Source organism: Glycine soja, chromosome 14 (assembly GCF_004193775.1).
Source record: "Glycine soja cultivar W05 chromosome 14, ASM419377v2, whole genome shotgun sequence".
Taxonomy (NCBI): Eukaryota; Viridiplantae; Streptophyta; class Magnoliopsida; order Fabales; family Fabaceae; genus Glycine; species Glycine soja.
Window position 1 is genome coordinate 3,568,433 of NC_041015.1, and position 19,410 is coordinate 3,587,842.

The following is a 19,410-nucleotide window of genomic DNA, read 5'->3' on the forward strand; positions in this document are numbered from 1 at the left end:
TAATATTGAGAGTGTTGAAAAAATTATTTAAAATTTTAAATTGAATAAAATATAACTCCTTATCAAAACTAGACAATGTTTATTAAGAAAAAATTCAAATTTTTCTAAGATGTTTTTGTGTTATTTTCATATTAAAAATGATGTTTCAATTGAATAAATAACCTTTACATGCAAATGGTGGACGTGTAAATTAAGATGAACTATAGAATATGTAAGGGAAATGTGCAAAATATGACCAACATAAAATAGAAATAAAGACATGGTGATGACTATACTAATAATTTACATTTAGCATGAGATTTAATTAAAAATTCTAAAGTCTTTCTAGAGACAAAAATGACCATATGAAAAGAACTTAAGGAACTAAAATGCTAGTAATTAGTGAAGTTTTAAGATTAAAATAACAACAATTTTTCAACTAAATTTTAAAAATAAATTTTGTAGACTGGAAAATTAATCCACCGATAATATATTAACAAATTAATCTCAACGAGTAAGCAACAAACATGATATTTTTTTATGATAATTGGATCTAGAGTGTCACATAGGCGTTTGAATTAACAAATAAAACTTAATGATAAGATAAATTTATTATATTTTTTCACATTCAATAACTAAATTTTAATTTTCCACCTTTCAATAATTAATCTTTCAACACCTTACATTTTCATTGATCTAAAAGTTAATATTATAACTCAGGCTCATTTGTCATTAGTGGACTCAAGACATAAAACAAGTTACTTTCAAGTAACAACCTAAAATCATACAAAATCTATCATAGATGATTCTTGTTTGGTATATTGATAAGTTTGATATTAATTACGGAAAATCTAACATAACCCTCATCTTTTATCCAAATTGGAGAGTTGATGTAATTCATGTAAGATTTTATATAATAATAATAATAATAATAAATCATTTTAGATTAGAGTGTGTATGTTTTTACTTTGGTATAAGTCTCAACATAATCAGATAGGGGAGTTAATAGAAAGCTGTGACATAAACATTGTCTGATTTGTTTAAAAAATTGTCAATAAAATGGATAAACACAAATTTAGTAATTGAAGTAATAAAAAATATTATGTAGTTAATTTATTACCTGATAAATAATTATTTGACCGGATGTTTGAGAACATATTGTAAAAAGTTAAATTATTTTATACAGAAAAATAAACGTCCAATTTGGTGTTTGGCACAAATTTTGGCTTTAAATCAACGGTTCAACATGGTATATACTACATAGACGTATTATCGGGGGAAATTATTACACTTTAAATTAAAAGTAAAGGAGGTAAAAAGAAGACCTAGCAGCGACTGCAATACCAAAGAAATGCCAAAACGTCATTGCAAGCATTACAAAAAGTTACGACATCGTAAGAAGCAAAAAGGAAGTCCCCTGATGCAATAAAATAAAATAAAATAGTTTGTTAGTCATGAATTTTTAGACAGTAAACACTTTTTTTTTTCTTAGGGATTAATCAACCGAAAAAAAACATGTTTTTTTTTTCTAAACATCGATTTACAGCGGAAAAAAACGAAGCCGAAATACATAATCTGTACGAATTTGGAGATACAGAGTGTCTTTAATTGTGTGTGTATAATAATAAAATATAAAATATAGTTTCCGTATATTTTTAGAATCTTCGTTAGAAAACTCTGTTTATCATTTTTGTTGGATTTCTATTCCTGATTATGTTTCTTAGTCAATAATATTTACATTCAAAACTTTGATCAAAGGATCCGTTGTTGAGCCCAATTATATTCAGAATCATTAGTGAATATATATGATGTGAAAGGAATGAAAAATAAAAAATAAAATAAATAATCAATGAGGTCCGGGTAAGACATACGTCTCACTAATCAATGAAAGTGATATACGTAATAACAATTCCTAAAAACACTTTTGTTAGAAAGAAAAACACTTAAAAATATTTTAGTTTAAGAATAATTTTTACAATTTTTTAATTTATATATAGACATATTAATTTATATATATCTACACCGTTATGTAAAGATGTCATTTCTTTAAATAATTTCTTTTTGTTTGTACTTTTATTTGACTATTACATCTTTTTTATTGTTTTCGAAACCACTCCCTCCTAATTTCCTTTTAACTTTTATTCTCTCTTTCAACTTATTTTATAAAAAATATAAAGAGACAAAAAGTGTTTCTCGTTTCTTTCTTTATATTTAAGGTTATATGCACTTCTTTTTCCTATAAGTTCTGATTTTTTGTAGTCCCTGTGATTTTTTTAATAAAGGTAATTGGAATATGTTATTTTGTTTTTTTACATTTAGTGCTTATTGTTATTTTTCTTAAATGCGACCAATCATGATTAATAAGTTCTTACGTTAAGTGTAACATCTCTCAAAGTCGACATCTTAACAATTCACATTATGACATTTCAAATATTGACACTTAAGTTATTTCTTTTTGTTGGTCAAAATTTTCCATAAGTAACAATTTATGAGGCATCAACAATAAGTTTGGACACCATTTTGTACCGGTCAATTGTTTTTCGAGATCATTGACTATCATTTTAAACCAATATGAGATTTTTTAGTGTGCTATGGAATCATTCACATGCTTCTTGATAAACTTCCTAAAATGTCACCATTATGAAATTACTCCAAGTCAAGTATGCTCAAGTGTAAAGTTCTTAATAGATGAGTTATCGAAAAGTAGATGCATCTTGTTGGTATAACCTTATAAGTTATTTTCAGTTGTACAACCTTATACTTGTACAATCTTAGATCTATCTCGTTTTAGTATTCTTCACTTGAAGTGTTACATGTCAATCAGCTTCTGTTCGATTTATCCTCAAACCACACTATACTAGTAGAGTAGTCTGTTCTAATACCATTTGTAATGCTCCTAAGAGTTAACATTTCGAAGACTCACTTTACAACACTTTACTCAACTTTCTCATTAATTAAAACCCTTTACACTTCAAAATCCTCCATAGATAACATTCTTCAAAGCCCAACAATCGACTTTAACATTTAATTGTTTTCAAAATCATTAACTGTCCCCACAAACTAACATGAAAATTGTCAATGTATTTTAATCTTACTCAAGTGATTTACAGGAAACTTCTCAGGAGGTCACTCATTCAAAAAATTTCTAAGGCAAACACACACAACAGTGAAATTCTTAAATGATAAACTACCATAAAGTAGATGCATATTTTTGGTATAAATAATACTAATTAATTTTTTCAAGTCATCATCAATAGTACAATTTCATACTACACAACCTCTAGATCTCCCTCATCTTGGTGTGTGTTAAGTCACAATGTTACACCAACAAAGTGATAATGTCAATCAGTTAATGTTTTGGATGTCATGTCAGTAACATTAGGGACTACAAATAAAAACAATATAATTTACATGAACTACAAAAATATAATACAATTTATAGGAGCTAAACTAAAAAAAGGGACATATTTATGAGGACAAAAAATGGATTCAAGTTTTCATTAGGGCTTGGCCTAATTTGTTTGAAGGTTTGGCTAGCTTGAAAGTCTACTCATGTGAGTTTTTATTTAAAGGTCTAATCCTTAGTAGACTATCTAATAAACTAAGATAGACTTTGAAAATGAACAGACAAAGCCTAAATTATAGCTCATGACAAATGCTAGAGAGGCTTTGCTCTTGAACTTTTTAAATAATCTCACTTGTTTTAGCCAAGTGTGTCTCGGTGAAGGACAATATTGTCTTGGTAGTTGGTATTATGATTTTTTGAGTGATAGTCATAGGTGGTGGTGTAAATGTGATTTCAGGATTACACTATGAATTAACTCTATAGTAAAAATTTGTAAAAACAACAAATTATATTGTAACTATCACAAAGTCTTTGAATTCGACAAACCATATGAATGGACTCTTAGGCCAGACCAAATCTTTAAAATGAAATCTCTTGTTATAATTATGACTCAACATTTTGGTTTTTTAAAACATATTTTTATTTGTGTGGCTAACACCTTTTAGAATAAGCTAAATCTTCAAACAAAACAAAACAAATCTTAAAAATTAGCTTATAACAAAAAATATAAACTTTTATAATTCCAATAAATATGTATCTAACTATCTATCTTATATTAATATCTAATTTAAGATTTTAAATTTTTGTAGTCATCTAAATGTGTTATTATTTTACTTTTAGTTTATCTAAAATATATCTATTTTTTGTTTTTTTCCTTGTTAATATGATACTGTGTTATTATAATTTTTTTTTATGTTATCATTTGTTGATGTGACATTTAACATGTGACCATTAATAATTTCTAACATCAATAATTAAATAAAATAAATGATAAATTTATGAGACCTTTTATGTTGTTTTTACTGGAAATAAAAATGAAAAAATTATAGGGATACAAATAATATGATATTTTAACCTATTATATATAATATAACGGTATGATATATAATATGATATTTTATAATAGAATATGGTAAATTATAAATATTTTTTTTCAACATTCATGTAGTACTCATTCTTCTGCAATTATCTTTTTACATTTGGAAACTTTTCATATTTTATTCTTATCTAAGTAAAGAAATTTAAATCATGAAAAATCTAAATACACAATTAATTAGCATTTTAATTTATTTTTTAAATTTGTAAACTTTTTCTTATTTTGTTTTTATCTAAGTAAAGACATTAATTCAAGAAAAAAATCAAATGCCAAATTAATTATTAGGATTAGAAACAAATGTAGACTAAGAGAAGAAATATTTTTTGTGGTCGGAAACAATAAAAATACATAATGTGTGTTCTTCTTACAGAATTTGTTCGGCATCAATAATCTTAAAATCTTGAATCATTTAGTTAAAAATACAAAACGTAACTACCACGACATCTGTTGTTGGTTTAGAAGACATATTCATATGTAAGAAACCGTAAAAAATTCCACATTTACGACCATGCTATTATTTTTATTTTTTTCCATAGTTATTGAATATATAGAAATTCGGCCCAGAAAAATGAGCGGTGAAATACCGAGAATGCCCAAAGCCCCAAATAAAAACCAAAGACATTTCTCCCTGTCGTCTCGAGCAATAGCAACACAGCAATAGCTTCTGGTGATCTCGTTTTCTCACATTGCTCTCTTCCCCCTTTCTCTCTCCTCTTTCTCTCTCTTCCATTGCTTCTCCATAAGCAACGCCACGCGAGGTCAATTGCGCCATCGCCATGACTGTGATGACTCCTGCTCCCATTGACGTACGTTCCCTTACCCCTCACTCTGCAACTCCCCCCGCGCTTCCAATCACTCGCGCGTTTTCAATTTCGCGAGTCGTTTTTCGCTTTCTCTTATTTGCTTGCTTGATTTTTGTTCCTTTTTTCTGTTTCGGCGAATGGTGTCAATTTTGATTGTCGTTTTGGTGGGGAGGGTTGGGTTGCCGCCGAGTGGATGGGGGTTTCGTGTTAGGGGTTGTGGTTTTGATCTGCGCGAGTGGAATTTGCTTCAATTACGATGCATTCCGTGCTCGGAATTTGGGGATTTGGTTGGGGTTGGTTCTTCGGTGGATCCGAAGTAGGGTGATAGTGATGATTTCTTTTTGGTTTGTGTGTTTTGGTTTTTGCAGCAGCAGCAGGAGGACGAGGAGATGCTTGTCCCGCACACGGATTTGGCTGAGAATAATCACCAACCCATGGAAGGTACTTGTTGCTTTCTCACTCTTTTGATCCGTGGAGAAACCCCCTCTTTCTCTGTTACTCTATTTATTGGCTTTTATATGATCGATTTAAATAGTTTCCTAAGAGTTCAGGGAGACACTTCATGCGTTGTTTGATTGCCAGAGAGACAGAGAGGGAATAACTGATTGACGAATTGGTCATAAAGAGTTCTAGGTTTTCCTGACAAAAAGTGATTTCTTGTTAGATTGCATTTTGGAGAGGTTATGTGTTTTCAACGTCTTTATTGATTGATCGCATCATTGTTTTTCTCTCTCTTTCCTTGCAACTGAGTAGAGGGTCTAGTTCATTTATTGTCCCCCCCCCCCCTGGTTTTCAGCTGATTTAAGGCATGATACTTAGTTGTTCTTTTTCATTTATTTTGATGATTGGTTAGTTGTGGCTCAACCTGATGCTGCCAACACTGTGGAGAGTCAGCCTGTCGAGGATCCTTCAACATCAAGGTTCACATGGAAAATTGACAACTTTTCTAGGATGAATACAAAGAAGCTCTATTCAGAAATATTTGTTGTTGGTGGTTATAAATGGTATCATGCTTTTACTCTGTCTGAGTTGATTAATGGTGTGCTTATCTTTAATGATCTCTTCTGAACCTTGTTTTTTACTGGGCAGGCGTGTACTTATTTTCCCAAAAGGGAACAATGTGGACTATTTGTCCATGTATTTGGATGTTGCAGATTCAGCTAGTTTACCCTATGGCTGGAGTAGATATGCACAGTTTAGCTTGGCAGTTGTTAATCAAATCCATAATAAATACTCTGTGAGAAAAGGTAGTCTATTCAGTTTGTACCTTACAATTGTTGCAAGATGATGTACCATGTATGTATGCAGAAAATATCATTGCTTGAAGTAAGAGTAAAGAAAGTTGTGAGATTTTTTGTTGCAATTAATTTAAGAACATTTAATTAATGATTATATATATATATATATATATATATTTAAAAACATTTAATTCTTGAATTTTATTTTTCTTGTAATGTTGGATCTAAATCTGGACATAGTTATATTACTTATCTTAAATGAATGCCCTAAGGGCTCTTGTTAAGTAATAAAAAATGGAAACTATTTTTATATAATGCATGTAATGTATTGAGAGGTTAAAGTGTTTGACCTTTTATTCAATACTTTGTATTTTTAAATTAACAAGTGCCCTAAGCTAAGGGCACTCATTAGCCTTTACCATGAAACAGAAGTGACAGGGGAATAAAGTGGAAATGCTCATAATTTTTGGGCATAGCCATGTGCTTTGTCATAACTTCATTTTATGCTATGTAGACACACAGCACCAATTCAATGCGCGGGAAAGTGATTGGGGTTTCACATCTTTCATGCCGCTTGGTGAATTGTATGATCCTAGTAGAGGGTATCTTGTGAATGATACTCTTGTAGTTGAAGCCGAGGTTCTTGTTCGTAGAATTGTTGATTACTGGACTTATGATTCAAAAAAGGAGACTGGCTATGTTGGACTTAAGAACCAGGGAGCTACATGTTATATGAATTCTCTACTCCAAACTTTGTACCATATTCCTTATTTTCGAAAGGTCAGCCATTGTTTCTCTTGTTTTTTTTTCCTTCAGAAGTTTTATTTTTTTACTGGATGGTGATGAGGAAGTTTGGATTTGGGTCCTGGATATCATATTTCAGGCTGTATACCACATGCCAACAACAGAGAATGACATGCCCTCTGGAAGCATCCCTTTGGCTTTGCAAAGTTTATTCTACAAGCTCCAGTATAGTGACACCAGTGTTGCAACAAAGGAGCTCACTAAATCTTTTGGATGGGATACATATGATTCTTTCATGCAGCATGATGTTCAAGAACTGAACAGAGTCCTCTGTGAAAAACTTGAAGACAAGATGAAGGTAAAGGATTATCTTTGGACTTTTGTACAAAAACATTTTTGTGGAATACCGTCTCAAATTCATGATGATTATGTTCATTTTGTCTTTAGGGAACTGTTGTTGAGGGAACTATACAGAAGCTATTTGAAGGGCATCATATGAATTATATCGAATGCATCAATGTGGACTATAAATCAACTAGAAAGGAGTCATTTTATGGTACTTTCATGTACAGACTGAAGCTATGTGTTTAATTGTACCTTGCCACTTGATTCTAATTTAGTTTTACATATACTTGCAGACCTTCAGCTTGATGTGAAGGGCTGTCCTGATGTTTATGCTTCCTTTGACAAGTATGTTGAAGTTGAACGTCTTGAAGGGGATAACAAATATCATGCGGAACAATATGGTTTGCAGGTTTGCTGCAATTGTTTATTTTGGAATCTACTTGTAATAAGTCATTTGTAGAAGTTCTGAATCTTTTAGTTCTTATATTGGGTGTACAAAAATTGTTTTGTTTGCAATTGCCAAGTTCTGAATCCTTTAAGTTTCTTATAGTTGCTGTCAATGCAATAATCTACACATTTTTTTAATATAGTTTCACGTATAAACTGATGATTTTTCATTTTTTCAGGATGCTAAGAAGGGTGTCCTGTTCATTGATTTCCCTCCTGTTCTTCAGCTTCAACTGAAAAGATTTGAATATGACTTTATGCGGGATACTATGGTCAAGGTTAGCAGTCCAATAGACTGATTGCTCTATATCATATTTTCTTCTCCAGTTACTTTATTTGCTGGGATATGAAGAAGTTAGCATTCAGTCAGACTAATATGGTTTCGTTTCAGTCAGTTTACTCTAGCTCACTATTAATGCCATTGAAGATTATATTGATTAAATTAATTATTTATTCTTGACAATCTACAGTGATATCCTTCTTTATTTGTAGTATGTATTCATTTACAGTACTGTTACTTCATGTTAGAAAGTGATTCGGCATGACTTGTGTTGTGATATTGAAAATCATGAAGGATTTCTGCAGGGATTTTCTTAATATTTATTTTTAAATGGAAATTGTTTTTTTTTTTTGCTTACCTCTGCTCTGGGTCTGGGTGGGAAATCTTTTGGTTTGTTTGTTTGTATGTGCACATGTGTGTGTGGATGTATTTAAAATTTATGTATGTCATTTGAAACAATCGGTTGAAGGGATATATTCTGCTAGAGAGATCATGGGCATTCCTTAGTTTTATTTTTCAGTCCATGGGCTCTTCTCTTTTGATGGAATGGTTAAACTCTCTTTTCCGTAAATGGAAATTTAATTTTTTTCTTCTTCTTCCATGTAGATTAATGACCGCTATGAGTTTCCCTTGCAACTTGACCTTGATCGTGAGAATGGAAAATATTTATCACCTGATGCTGATAGGAATGTCCGCAATCTTTACACACTTCATAGGTAATGTAGTGGTAATGACGGCTGTATTTGTTGCAGACTGTATGGTTTTTTATTTGGGCTGCTCTTCTAGTGATCTCTCTTTTCATGACTTCTTTAGGAGTTGTCCTTGTTTCATGATATTTTATTTGGTGATTGTCATTTGGTGCATGATACCCAATTTTATTTTTGATTTTTTAGAAGTCACTTTCGGTATATATGTTGTCATATTTTTACTCATTTACTTGGTCTCGTACAATCCATGTTCCATGGCTTCTACAATCTATAGAAAGAAAACGAAGATAAAGTAGAATAAGGAGAAAATGATGTGAGGATAGAGAATGGAAAGAAGAAAACAATTTATCTTTGGGAGAGCCATCTCATAGGCCTTCTGAATTTTCCAAATCAAGTGTGGATTGTATTTTTGAATAATCTTGGTACAGTAAACTTGGATTGTTAATGTTAAAGTTACCCTTTAAATGTATTAATCAATAAAATTCATTGAAATTGTAAATTTTCTTTCTCAGTGCTGATGATGCCTATTAGTGTGCAATTATTTCTTTTTATGTGAATGCATATTTTTATCTGCGATGTTCATTATTTGACAGATTTAAATTTTTTCCACAGCGTTTTGGTTCATAGTGGTGGTGTGCATGGTGGACATTATTATGCTTTTATCAGGCCGACTCTATCTGAGCAGTGGTATGTTTACTCTGCTTTTAGGTCTGAATTTTTCAGTGCCATATGAGCTACATGTTTTTGTGCATGTGTGATGATGACTACTAGGGGCCTCATTACATGCTTTTTGGCTTGTGAGAAAACTTGAATAATTAGCTATATGCAATGTTGTCAAAATTGAGATCTTACACAAGATCGTAAATTGAAGGATCAAAACATGGATCATAAGATTATACCAAAATGCCCAAAGTTATACATAAAAGATACACGTGATAAATATGCACAAATAAGGAAAATATCTTGTAAATGATAACATTGAACTAAACTTAAAGCTGAAAATTCATATTCATAGATTTATATGGGTAATTTTCCATATGTTCATTAACCTATCTAATGTATATGTTACGCACGCAGGATCATGTGACAAATACTGATTTTTTAAGGGTGATCTATAGATGAAAGTCAGAACCTCGATAAATGAAAGTCAATAAAAGAGTTTTTTTATTACAGAGATAAAAAAGAGTGTCTTATTACAGATAAAATTATAAAATATTTGTGATAAAAATGACATAGATAAGATATTTACTAAATGATAACTTTGAACTTAACTTCAACTGAAAAATCATATTCACAATTGGTAGTTTGTAAACGATCCCATTATTAGTTGCATGAGAGTATGTTGTGTCTTGTATTTTAAATGAGGCAGTTGCAGTGGTAAAAATTGAAATGCTGAATCTGTTTTTTTGACACTTGTCATTAGATTGATAATCTACATTGCTAATAATGTTTATCAATGAACTGGATATAACATGCAACTTTCTGAGAGTCCTTTCACCTTATTTTTGTTATTTTGTATTGCATTTCTTACTGCTTTACTGAGCACTTCACTGCATGCTTTAATTGAATATTAGGTATAAATTTGATGATGAGAGGGTGACTAAAGAAGACACTAAACGGGCATTAGAGGAGCAATATGGTGGTGAGGAAGAGGTAATTGCTTTTTTGCAATTGGCTGTGGCATGTATTTGAACATTTACTTGTCGGTTATTTAACCACTTGTATTTTAACAGTTACCACAGACAAATCCTGGATTTAACAACACTCCTTTTAAATTCACCAAATATTCAAATGCTTATATGCTGGTGTATATACGTGAAGCTGACAAGGACAAAGTAATATGCAATGTGGATGAGAAAGACATTGCTGAACATTTAAGGGTAAGTGACTGTTCCTTGGTACTTTTGGGTTTAAATCAAGCCAAGTCGAATAGCTACATGTTTGTCTTCTGTATTTAAATTTAACTTGCTAAACAAATGCAGATGGCTAATTTATTTTAAGATAAGCATGTTCTGTTCAGATACTTGATGACTGTTCTCAAGTTCTCAACTGTGTTTTTTTATCTTCGTTATCCATCTATTTATATATACATGAGGGGTCAACTTACCCCAGTGTAAGTTACACCTACTTTTACACTATTTATTATCATTTTGGTGAGCAATTTTTTCCAAAACCCATCATTGTAATAGAAGTTCTTATCAAATAGATCATATTTGCAAAATTTTAGATTATTCCAAGATTATTTCATACCTCATTCATGTGGAGGATTGGCATGGTTTGGGTAGTTTTCATGGGGTTCTAGATGTGATATATAGTTATTAGTCAATGGTTAGATAGATGAACATCACTTTTTATACAAAAATTGTCTTTTAAATTTCTACAATGGATTAATGCAGGAGAGGTTGAAGAAAGAACAAGAAGAAAAAGAGCACAAAAAAAAAGAAAAAGCAGAGGCTCACCTTTACACTATTATAAAGGTTCCTAGTTGGCTAGTTCCTAACTTGCTATCCTAGAATTGAGTACTTTGTGTCCTTACATAGATGCTGTGGGTTGCTTAATACCAAACTGTTAACATGTGATACTTCTTAGGTGGCACGAGATGAAGACCTTGCAGAGCAGATTGGAAAGGATATATATTTTGATCTTGTAGACCATGACAAAGTGAGGAGTTTCCGTGTTCAAAAACAGACGTCTTTTAACCTTTTTAAGGTATCATCATTACTCACGCTTTTAGCTCTCCTGCTAGATGTGTTTTGACCTGGCATACCCTATTTGTTTCTTGTCTGATTTGATTTGGTCTCTGTAGTAAATCTCTCTTGTTAAGCTGTTGCTTTTTTGTTGAAAATATTGTAATATAGGACAAACTAATTTTCTGTTAAAATGCCTTATTTTTTAATGACTCATTTAAGAGAAATATATTGTAGAATTATCCATTGACAGAAAACTATTGTACAAATGCTGCTGACTGGAAAAAAATTCAAAATACGATAGAAATCAGCAAGTTTCTTGGCATGGATATTTTTAGTATAATTTTTTCAAAGAAAGGGCACAAAAGTGACATGGGACACAGATATGATTGGCACAGACAAGGGGGCACAACAAATTTGAAAAATGATAGCACTCAACACAGTTATAATATAAATGAATCAAATCAATTTAATATTGACATGAAATAAAAGTCTTGTATCAAAAAATAGAATTCAAGTTTTAAAAATTGTTGGTTATTGTAGACAAAATAAAATGTTAAAATTTATCTAATTATTATGCTATTTTAATTTAATTTGCATAAAACTTAGAAAAAGTAAAAAAATATACAAATGCATCTGACAGTGTACGAGTATTTATGAAGTGTTTAGCATGGATAGATATCTAACAGCTATGACATGATACATATACAATTTAGAAGTATCCATTCTTAGATGATTGCTCAAAAGACATTCTATTATCATAAGCTTGATTTTTTTAAATCTGATTGCTGGCTCATCTGTGGGATACACAGGAAGAGGTTGCTAAAGAGTTTGGCATACCAGTTCAATTCCAGCGCTTTTGGCTATGGGCAAAGCGGCAAAACCATACGTATCGTCCAAATCGACCATTGACACACATGGAAGAAGCACAATCTGTAAATTCTCGAGCTTGCTTGAAGCTTCTCTATATTATCTTTCTCATATACTCTCCTTTGAGCTTTATATCTATTGCGTGTTTACCCCACACATGTTGAATGCTGAATCTGTTCTATGCTTCATTTCTTAATCAACCTGTCAATTTCATAATTGTCCTGTCCGGTTGCTTATTTTATATTCAGTTTTGTGGGCTGGCCCAACAGTTTATTCCTTGTGTTGGCTTTGCTTTTATTTACTTCATGCCTGCCATTGTTTGCTAATTGTTTTTTATTTCCTGAAAATGAATAAAGAAAACAACCAGTATAAAATTTTTTTCATACCATTTTTTGGGGATCCCATGGTTTGGTTATTATGCCACTGGTTGTGCTAACTTTTCTGAGATTTATATCTTCCCGCTTTTGGTACTTAATTTTGTGGCTTGTCTCTTTATATATATATATATATATATATATATACATCTTTTCTGGTCTCTTTGTATCGGTACCTCTGGTACTCAATTTCTTATATAAAACTATATTATCTTTGCTGATAAAAAAAAAAAAAAATATTTGTCTTTTCTCAATCTGATTTTGCGTTGCAGGTTGGACAATTGAGAGAGGTATCAAACAAGGTTCACAATGCAGAATTGAAATTGTTTTTGGAAGTGGAGCTTGGGCTGGTAACATTTGTATTTATGGAAGTTGCATACCATTTTCATAGCATGAATCATTAATATCCAAATTTCTGTCCTTTTGACAAACTATGTTGTTATTTAGGATGTATGTCCCATTGCACCACCTGACAAGACAAAGGATGATATATTACTTTTCTTCAAGTTATATGATCCTGAAAAAGAGGAGCTACGGTACTGAGTAATGTCTTTATTTTAACATGCGTATGTGATAAAAGGTGAACCTTTGTTGACATAAGATGTATTTCCCTATTGTGGCAGTTATGCTGGAAGGCTCTTTGTGAAGAGTACTGGTAAGCCATCAGAAATCTTAACCAGGTTAAATAAAATGGCTGGTTATGATCCTGATGAAGAGATTGGACTATATGAGGTTTGTGTTATATTGTTTATTATTTTATGAGTTGCAAAATGCCTTGAAAATTGAGACTGTAGTTCATCCTTGTATGATCTAAACACAATATGCTTATTGAGATATTAGGCTTGGATTTAGCATTCTTAGTCTCATTTGTTTAATAATTAAATTTACTGATGATTGATGACAAATAAAGTGCATTATGTTACAAGAAAAAAGATATATTCTGCATGAGCCTTACCTCTAAAGAAGGACCTTCTTTTATTTTTCATCTTTAGTTTCTGATGTGAACGAGTGACTTGAATCGTGTGGCATTGGTGAATTAACTGTGCCTACTATTATTGTGCAGGAAATTAAGTTTGAGCCAAATGTTATGTGTGAACCCATTGATAAGAAACTAACATTTCGAGCAAGCCAGGTAAATTATAAACACCATTGATGCACTTTGAGTTACTGTATCTTTGTTTGGTTTATTGATCTGTTTTTCTATATTTGCAGTTAGAAGATGGAGATATTGTATGCTTTCAGAAAGCTCCTGCTATAGACAGTGAACATGTCCGCTATCCAGATGTGCCTTCATACCTAGAATATGTGCACAATCGCCAGGTATTTTTCTTTTTGTGGTTCAATTAAAGGCATTTTGTATGGATTGACATGCAAAAGTGAAACTCTACCCATTTATTCATTCATATTCTGCCCCTTCCTCCTCTTTCTCCCTTGTCCAGGCCTGCACATATCTGTACGTGTGTAACCAATATACCATGCAAGCTTTGTTGTGTTACCGTATGATATCTGCTAATTCTTTAATGTCTAATTTATGTATTTTAGGTTGTTCACTTTCGATCTCTAGAAAAACCCAAGGAAGATGACTTCTGCCTGGAGATGTAAGCATTGTGTAATTTATTGGAGCAAATCATTAGATTTAATATATTGCAATATTTTACTTGAGAGTACATGTAAGTATTTATATATTATTATGCTTAGATTTGCATCCACATCTTATACTATGTATATTTTCTAGGTCAAGGCTCTATACATATGATGATGTGGTGGAGAAAGTGGCTCAACAACTTGGTTTGGAAGATCCATCCATAATTAGGCTTACCCCTCATAATTGCTACTCTCAACAACCTAAACCCCAACCTATTAAGTATCGTGGTGTGGACCATTTGTCTGATATGCTGGTTCACTACAACCAGGTAATTATTGACTTGTCCCAACTTTCATCTTGTTTCTTATTTAAAAAACAAAACATCTTATTCCTTTCATGCATGTCAGACTTCGGATATATTGTACTATGAAGTACTTGACATCCCTCTGCCAGAATTACAAGGATTGAAAACTCTGAAAGTTGCATTTCACCATGCAACCAAGGATGAAGTGAGTATATAGTAATCTGATTTTCTTTTGGTTTTTATCTGGATTATCTTCCGTGACACTTTTTTATTTGTTTATTCAGGTGGTTATTCATACCATCAGACTCCCAAAGCAGAGCACTGTGGGAGATGTCCTTGATGATCTGAAAACAAAGGTCATTGTGCATGAGTATTATTTTGTTCATCAACATGCCTAAACTGTACATTTACTCATCACTGAAATCACAATTACAACCAACGTGCACTCATGGCTTCCTCTGTATTTAAAAACAAAGGATACATGAAGCCATGCTTGTCGGTTTTGTTCAGTACTTCATTTAGTTATTGAAGTAGTAAATTTTTAACATAATTTTGTCAACTTGTCTTTTCCTCAGTATATGCTTTTTCACCTTTATTTTTGAAATATGCCTTGTGCTCATTTTTTACAGGTGGAATTGTCTGATCCTGAAGCCGAGCTTAGGTTGCTTGAAGTTTTCTATCACAAGATATACAAGGTGTTGTGTTATCTCTATTTTAAGTGCTCCTGGATTTATTAATACTCTGATTATTTTTTCTGACCAAAATTATTTAGGAATCAGAATTCAATATACTTAATTTAGCATTGTCTCATGATCCTCCAATTGTTTGTGCCACTGAAATTGCAATTAACTTTAGGACATTAGTCCAATTTTCTTATTGAAATATGTCCATTTTGTCTTGTCTTTCTGCTTGTGCAGGTCTTCCCTCCCAATGAAAAGATCGAAAGCATTAATGATCAATACTGGACATTACGTGCAGAGGAGGTAGTAGTCTCTTTTTGTTTGAGTGGGCTGGAAAGGGAGATGGCTTTCAGTCCTTGAATTCTTCCTGCTTTTGTTAATTGAAATGATTGCACCCATGGATTTTTCTAAATACTCAATTATAGTTTCATTTATTTATTCTGTTTATGTATAAAAATAAATGTGTCACTTTTTTCTTGGTATTCCAGATACCAGAAGAAGAGAAAAATCTGGGTCCTCATGATCGTCTAATCCATGTGTATCATTTTACTAAAGACACAGCTCAGAATCAAATGGTATATAATTTTTAACTGATTCATTTTGCTTACTGGAGTTTGTAATATTTTGATGGCTTTGATATTTCATTCTGACGTTAATTGTATGCCAACCTTTTTGTCACTTTTTTTTCCCATTTGATTTGATATGACAGCAAATTCAGAACTTTGGGGAACCCTTTTTCTTGGTCATACATGAAGGGGAGACTTTGGCTGAAATTAAAGTAAGAATACAGAAGAAACTTCAAGTTCCTGATGATGAGTTTGTCAAGGTATTTCCTCTTGGTGCATTCTATGGGTATATTATGCTTCTTTTTAAGTAATTTTTCTTTGAATGATGGAAGTTTCACTGTTTATGAATATTAGTTAGTAAATTTGATGTTAATTTATCTAATTTTTATATTATGTTTCTTGTTTGGCCAGTGGAAATTTGCCTTTTTTTCATTAGGGCGTCCTGAATATCTTCAGGATTCTGACATTGTATCCAGTCGTTTTCAGGTACATTCATTTATACTTGGATTCCTTTTTTTTTTGTTTGTGATAATTCAATTGATATTTAGCACCATTTTCATATGTCTGAATTTATGCTTGCATTGTATCTTGTGATAGAGGAGAGATGTTTATGGTGCTTGGGAGCAGTATCTTGGCTTGGAGCATACTGACAATGCTCCTAAAAGATCATATGCTGTTAACCAGGTTTGTAACTTTGCCTGCAAGAGCAATTTATATTAAGTACATTTTGGTCTTTTTAATTGTTGTGGTTGTCCACTATTCTGGTAATACTGGGTTCTAGTTTTGAGGTTGAGAGAACTTTGTTTTATTACACCATTTCAAATTGCATGCGTTTTGTTTCAGAATCGCCACACTTTCGAGAAGCCAGTAAAGATTTATAATTAGGAAACTGGTATTGATGAGTTCTCGTCTTGCGAGGGATGAATTTGGCATATTCTGCTACATCTATGGGCATTTGTAAAAACAGGGAAAAATAGCGAAAGGCTACTCTGTATAGGCCATAATTAGTGAGATCAGCAATTCCAGGTGGTTTCTGCAAGTTAGAATTTATATTAGAATTGTGGTATGTAATTCTTTCTGTCAACGGATCTCAACACTGTCTGCCGACCACTGCCCGTTGAGCTTTACTACTTCCAACTGTGTGGAAGTTGTTCAAGTTGAGGTCATTGATCATCATCACTCCACTGTATCAGTACATAAGATTTTTGGATTAGTGAGTGTATACAGGGTATAGTTGGTTGACTCTTTTTTTGTTCATCTTGATTGCTTCCAGATTTTGTTCAGTCAGTAGTGTTACTTTAAGTGAGGGCTGCAAAATGGTGTGTGGCAGAGTTAATGTAATGTTGTAAAAGAGACTCGCCAGCCTAAAAATATAGTTTCCTGCCGCACCATTTGCTCCATCTCATGTGCCTTTTTTATTTTACTTTTTTCTGTTTCTTCGCCTCACCATTAAGCCACTTTTATTGATTAGTGTTTGGCTGTTAAAGTTAAGCTAAAAATAAGCCAGGCTAAACATATAGCTCACTCACATTTTGAACTTTAGGTCAGAAGTTACCACGATTCCTATATGATAATTTTACTTTACTCACATCATGAACTTTGGTCCAGAAGTTATAAGCATTACAGTTATTGTTTCAGTTGGTGGAGAGTGACAATTTTAGATATGCTATGCATTTTTATAGCGTTATCTTATTTAATTATAAATTATTATCAATGATAAATTTATTAATTTTATAATAATTATTTTAAAAATTATATCAACTTTAATTTTTAATTTTTTACGATAAAAAAATAAAATTTTAGTTGATATAATTATTAAAACAAATTGATTGATTTGCACCATAAATTTTTTATATATTAAAAATGTATTTTTGATTCTAGATTACATGTATGATTTATCATACGTAATTTTATTCAAATCTAATAAGAATCATTTATAGATGATAAAACTCTTCTAAATATTGAACATAATTACATAGCTAATACTCAAAACCACTGGAACTGAAACAACTTGTGCTTCACGTCACTATTTAAAATGTATGACTATTCATGTAAGCATGAAGTTGAACAAAAGAAGAAAAAAAGTGGCTGAGGTTTGTGATGTATTTGAAGAGTAGCGACCGAAAAAATCGCAAGGCATAGCTTAGCTCCACATACTGATAATAATAATATTATTTTTATATTTTAATCAATGGGCACTCTTCCTTACTACTAGACTCTTGATCATCTTTGTTCATGCTCTTCCACACCTTCTCGCTCTATTCCCCAATTCCCCTCCAAAACCACCAACAACCCAAGGCTGCTGACGGAAGTGTGTATGCTACTTTTTGACATGACATTGTGGTTCAAAGTTGATGCTTGTGTTTGCTAATGAGTGATGGGATTTTGCAGGGTGAACCGGTGCCTTGTCAGCGTTGTGCTGGCAACGGCAATTATCTTTCTGCATTTGAGCTTAATCATTGATGTGCTATGCTTTATGTTGATTATTTATGGAAATTGTTAATGCTTTATGCCAAGAATACGAGGAACATTTTAAAATATTGGGAGCGAGGATATCACTGTTTATGTGTATAAAGTATAAAAACTGAGTTGAATTGGATAACTGTCGCTAAAAGGGAGATTAATGATTGCTTTGACAGAGGATAGTGAGAGGATGGAAAATACAAACAATTTCCCTCCTCTTCATGTTTTTGTTATATCAATCAAATGTGTTAAAATCTCCACCTGCTAGGCTCCTATTTTCCACCTATTCAACCAAGCAGACAGACATTAGGGGCACTCGGTTCAAGTTTCGAACAATATTCCCAGCAACAACATGCCTGAATTTGTATTCCCATCAGGGGAGTGATCAGTAGCAAGTGCTGATTAGCAGGTGGGACAAAATGTGTTTTTTGCAACGATGGCAAGATGAAGCAAGAAATGAGGTTAATTAACTGTAAAGTATGCAAGGGTTCAGGTATCTCTTTCTGTTCTCATATGCATAAAACAAATTATTATGATTGCTTATATTGTGCATTAATTCTTTTACTTTGGATTATAAGAATTTGTTTACTGTTGGTGCGTGACTGAAAATCAATACTCTTTCTCCCGCCACGCACGTTCATGAATGGCTTACTTTAGGCCTTTATATGGTTCTTCTTTCTGTTTATGCGTGTGTTTCCACTTTATAGGATTGATATTCTGCAAGAAATGTGGTCTACTTTAAATACTTAAGAACTTTATTTCATATTTCATCATGAGTTCATAAAATCTCATGATTGACCTTATAAGCTCCTGCTTCAAAATTTTTAACTTTAGAGCTAAGAATCTAAATCTTTTAGCTAATATTATGGGAAGAGCAGTGTGCAATGTGTGACACC

At 32.1% G+C, this 19,410-nt stretch overlaps 1 protein-coding gene across 1 annotated transcript; it reads left to right on the forward strand.

The window, feature by feature from the left end:
• The first annotated feature begins 5,059 nt into the window (after positions 1 to 5,059).
• LOC114383343 (ubiquitin carboxyl-terminal hydrolase 12-like) lies at positions 5,060 to 17,456 on the forward strand. Its single transcript, XM_028342999.1, has 32 exons — positions 5,060 to 5,227; positions 5,593 to 5,665; positions 6,078 to 6,228; positions 6,314 to 6,471; positions 6,977 to 7,242; positions 7,346 to 7,564; positions 7,654 to 7,762; positions 7,845 to 7,960; positions 8,178 to 8,276; positions 8,885 to 8,994; positions 9,598 to 9,672; positions 10,560 to 10,638; positions 10,719 to 10,865; positions 11,382 to 11,462; positions 11,575 to 11,694; positions 12,485 to 12,607; positions 13,189 to 13,266; positions 13,364 to 13,452; positions 13,540 to 13,648; positions 13,980 to 14,048; positions 14,129 to 14,236; positions 14,459 to 14,514; positions 14,652 to 14,829; positions 14,909 to 15,010; positions 15,090 to 15,161; positions 15,435 to 15,500; positions 15,723 to 15,788; positions 15,974 to 16,060; positions 16,195 to 16,311; positions 16,463 to 16,537; positions 16,649 to 16,735; positions 16,895 to 17,456. The coding sequence occupies exons 1-32, from the start codon at positions 5,198 to 5,200 to the stop codon at positions 16,934 to 16,936; spliced, it is 3,357 nt and encodes a 1,118-aa protein (XP_028198800.1). The 5' UTR covers positions 5,060 to 5,197; the 3' UTR covers positions 16,937 to 17,456.
• Positions 17,457 to 19,410: the final 1,954 nt, after the last annotated feature.

What these genes read in the sequence shown, in the direction of transcription:
- LOC114383343 (XM_028342999.1), top strand. Translation starts at nt 5,198, where the DNA reads ATGACTGTGATGACTCCTGCTCCCATTGAC. An exon ending in TAATCACCAACCCATGGAAG is followed by an intron (nt 5,666 to 6,077) that starts GTACTTGTTGCT and finishes ATGATTGGTTAG; the next exon opens with TTGTGGCTCAACCTGATGCT. An exon ending in AAGAGATTGGACTATATGAG is followed by an intron (nt 13,649 to 13,979) that starts GTTTGTGTTATA and finishes ATTATTGTGCAG; the next exon opens with GAAATTAAGTTTGAGCCAAA.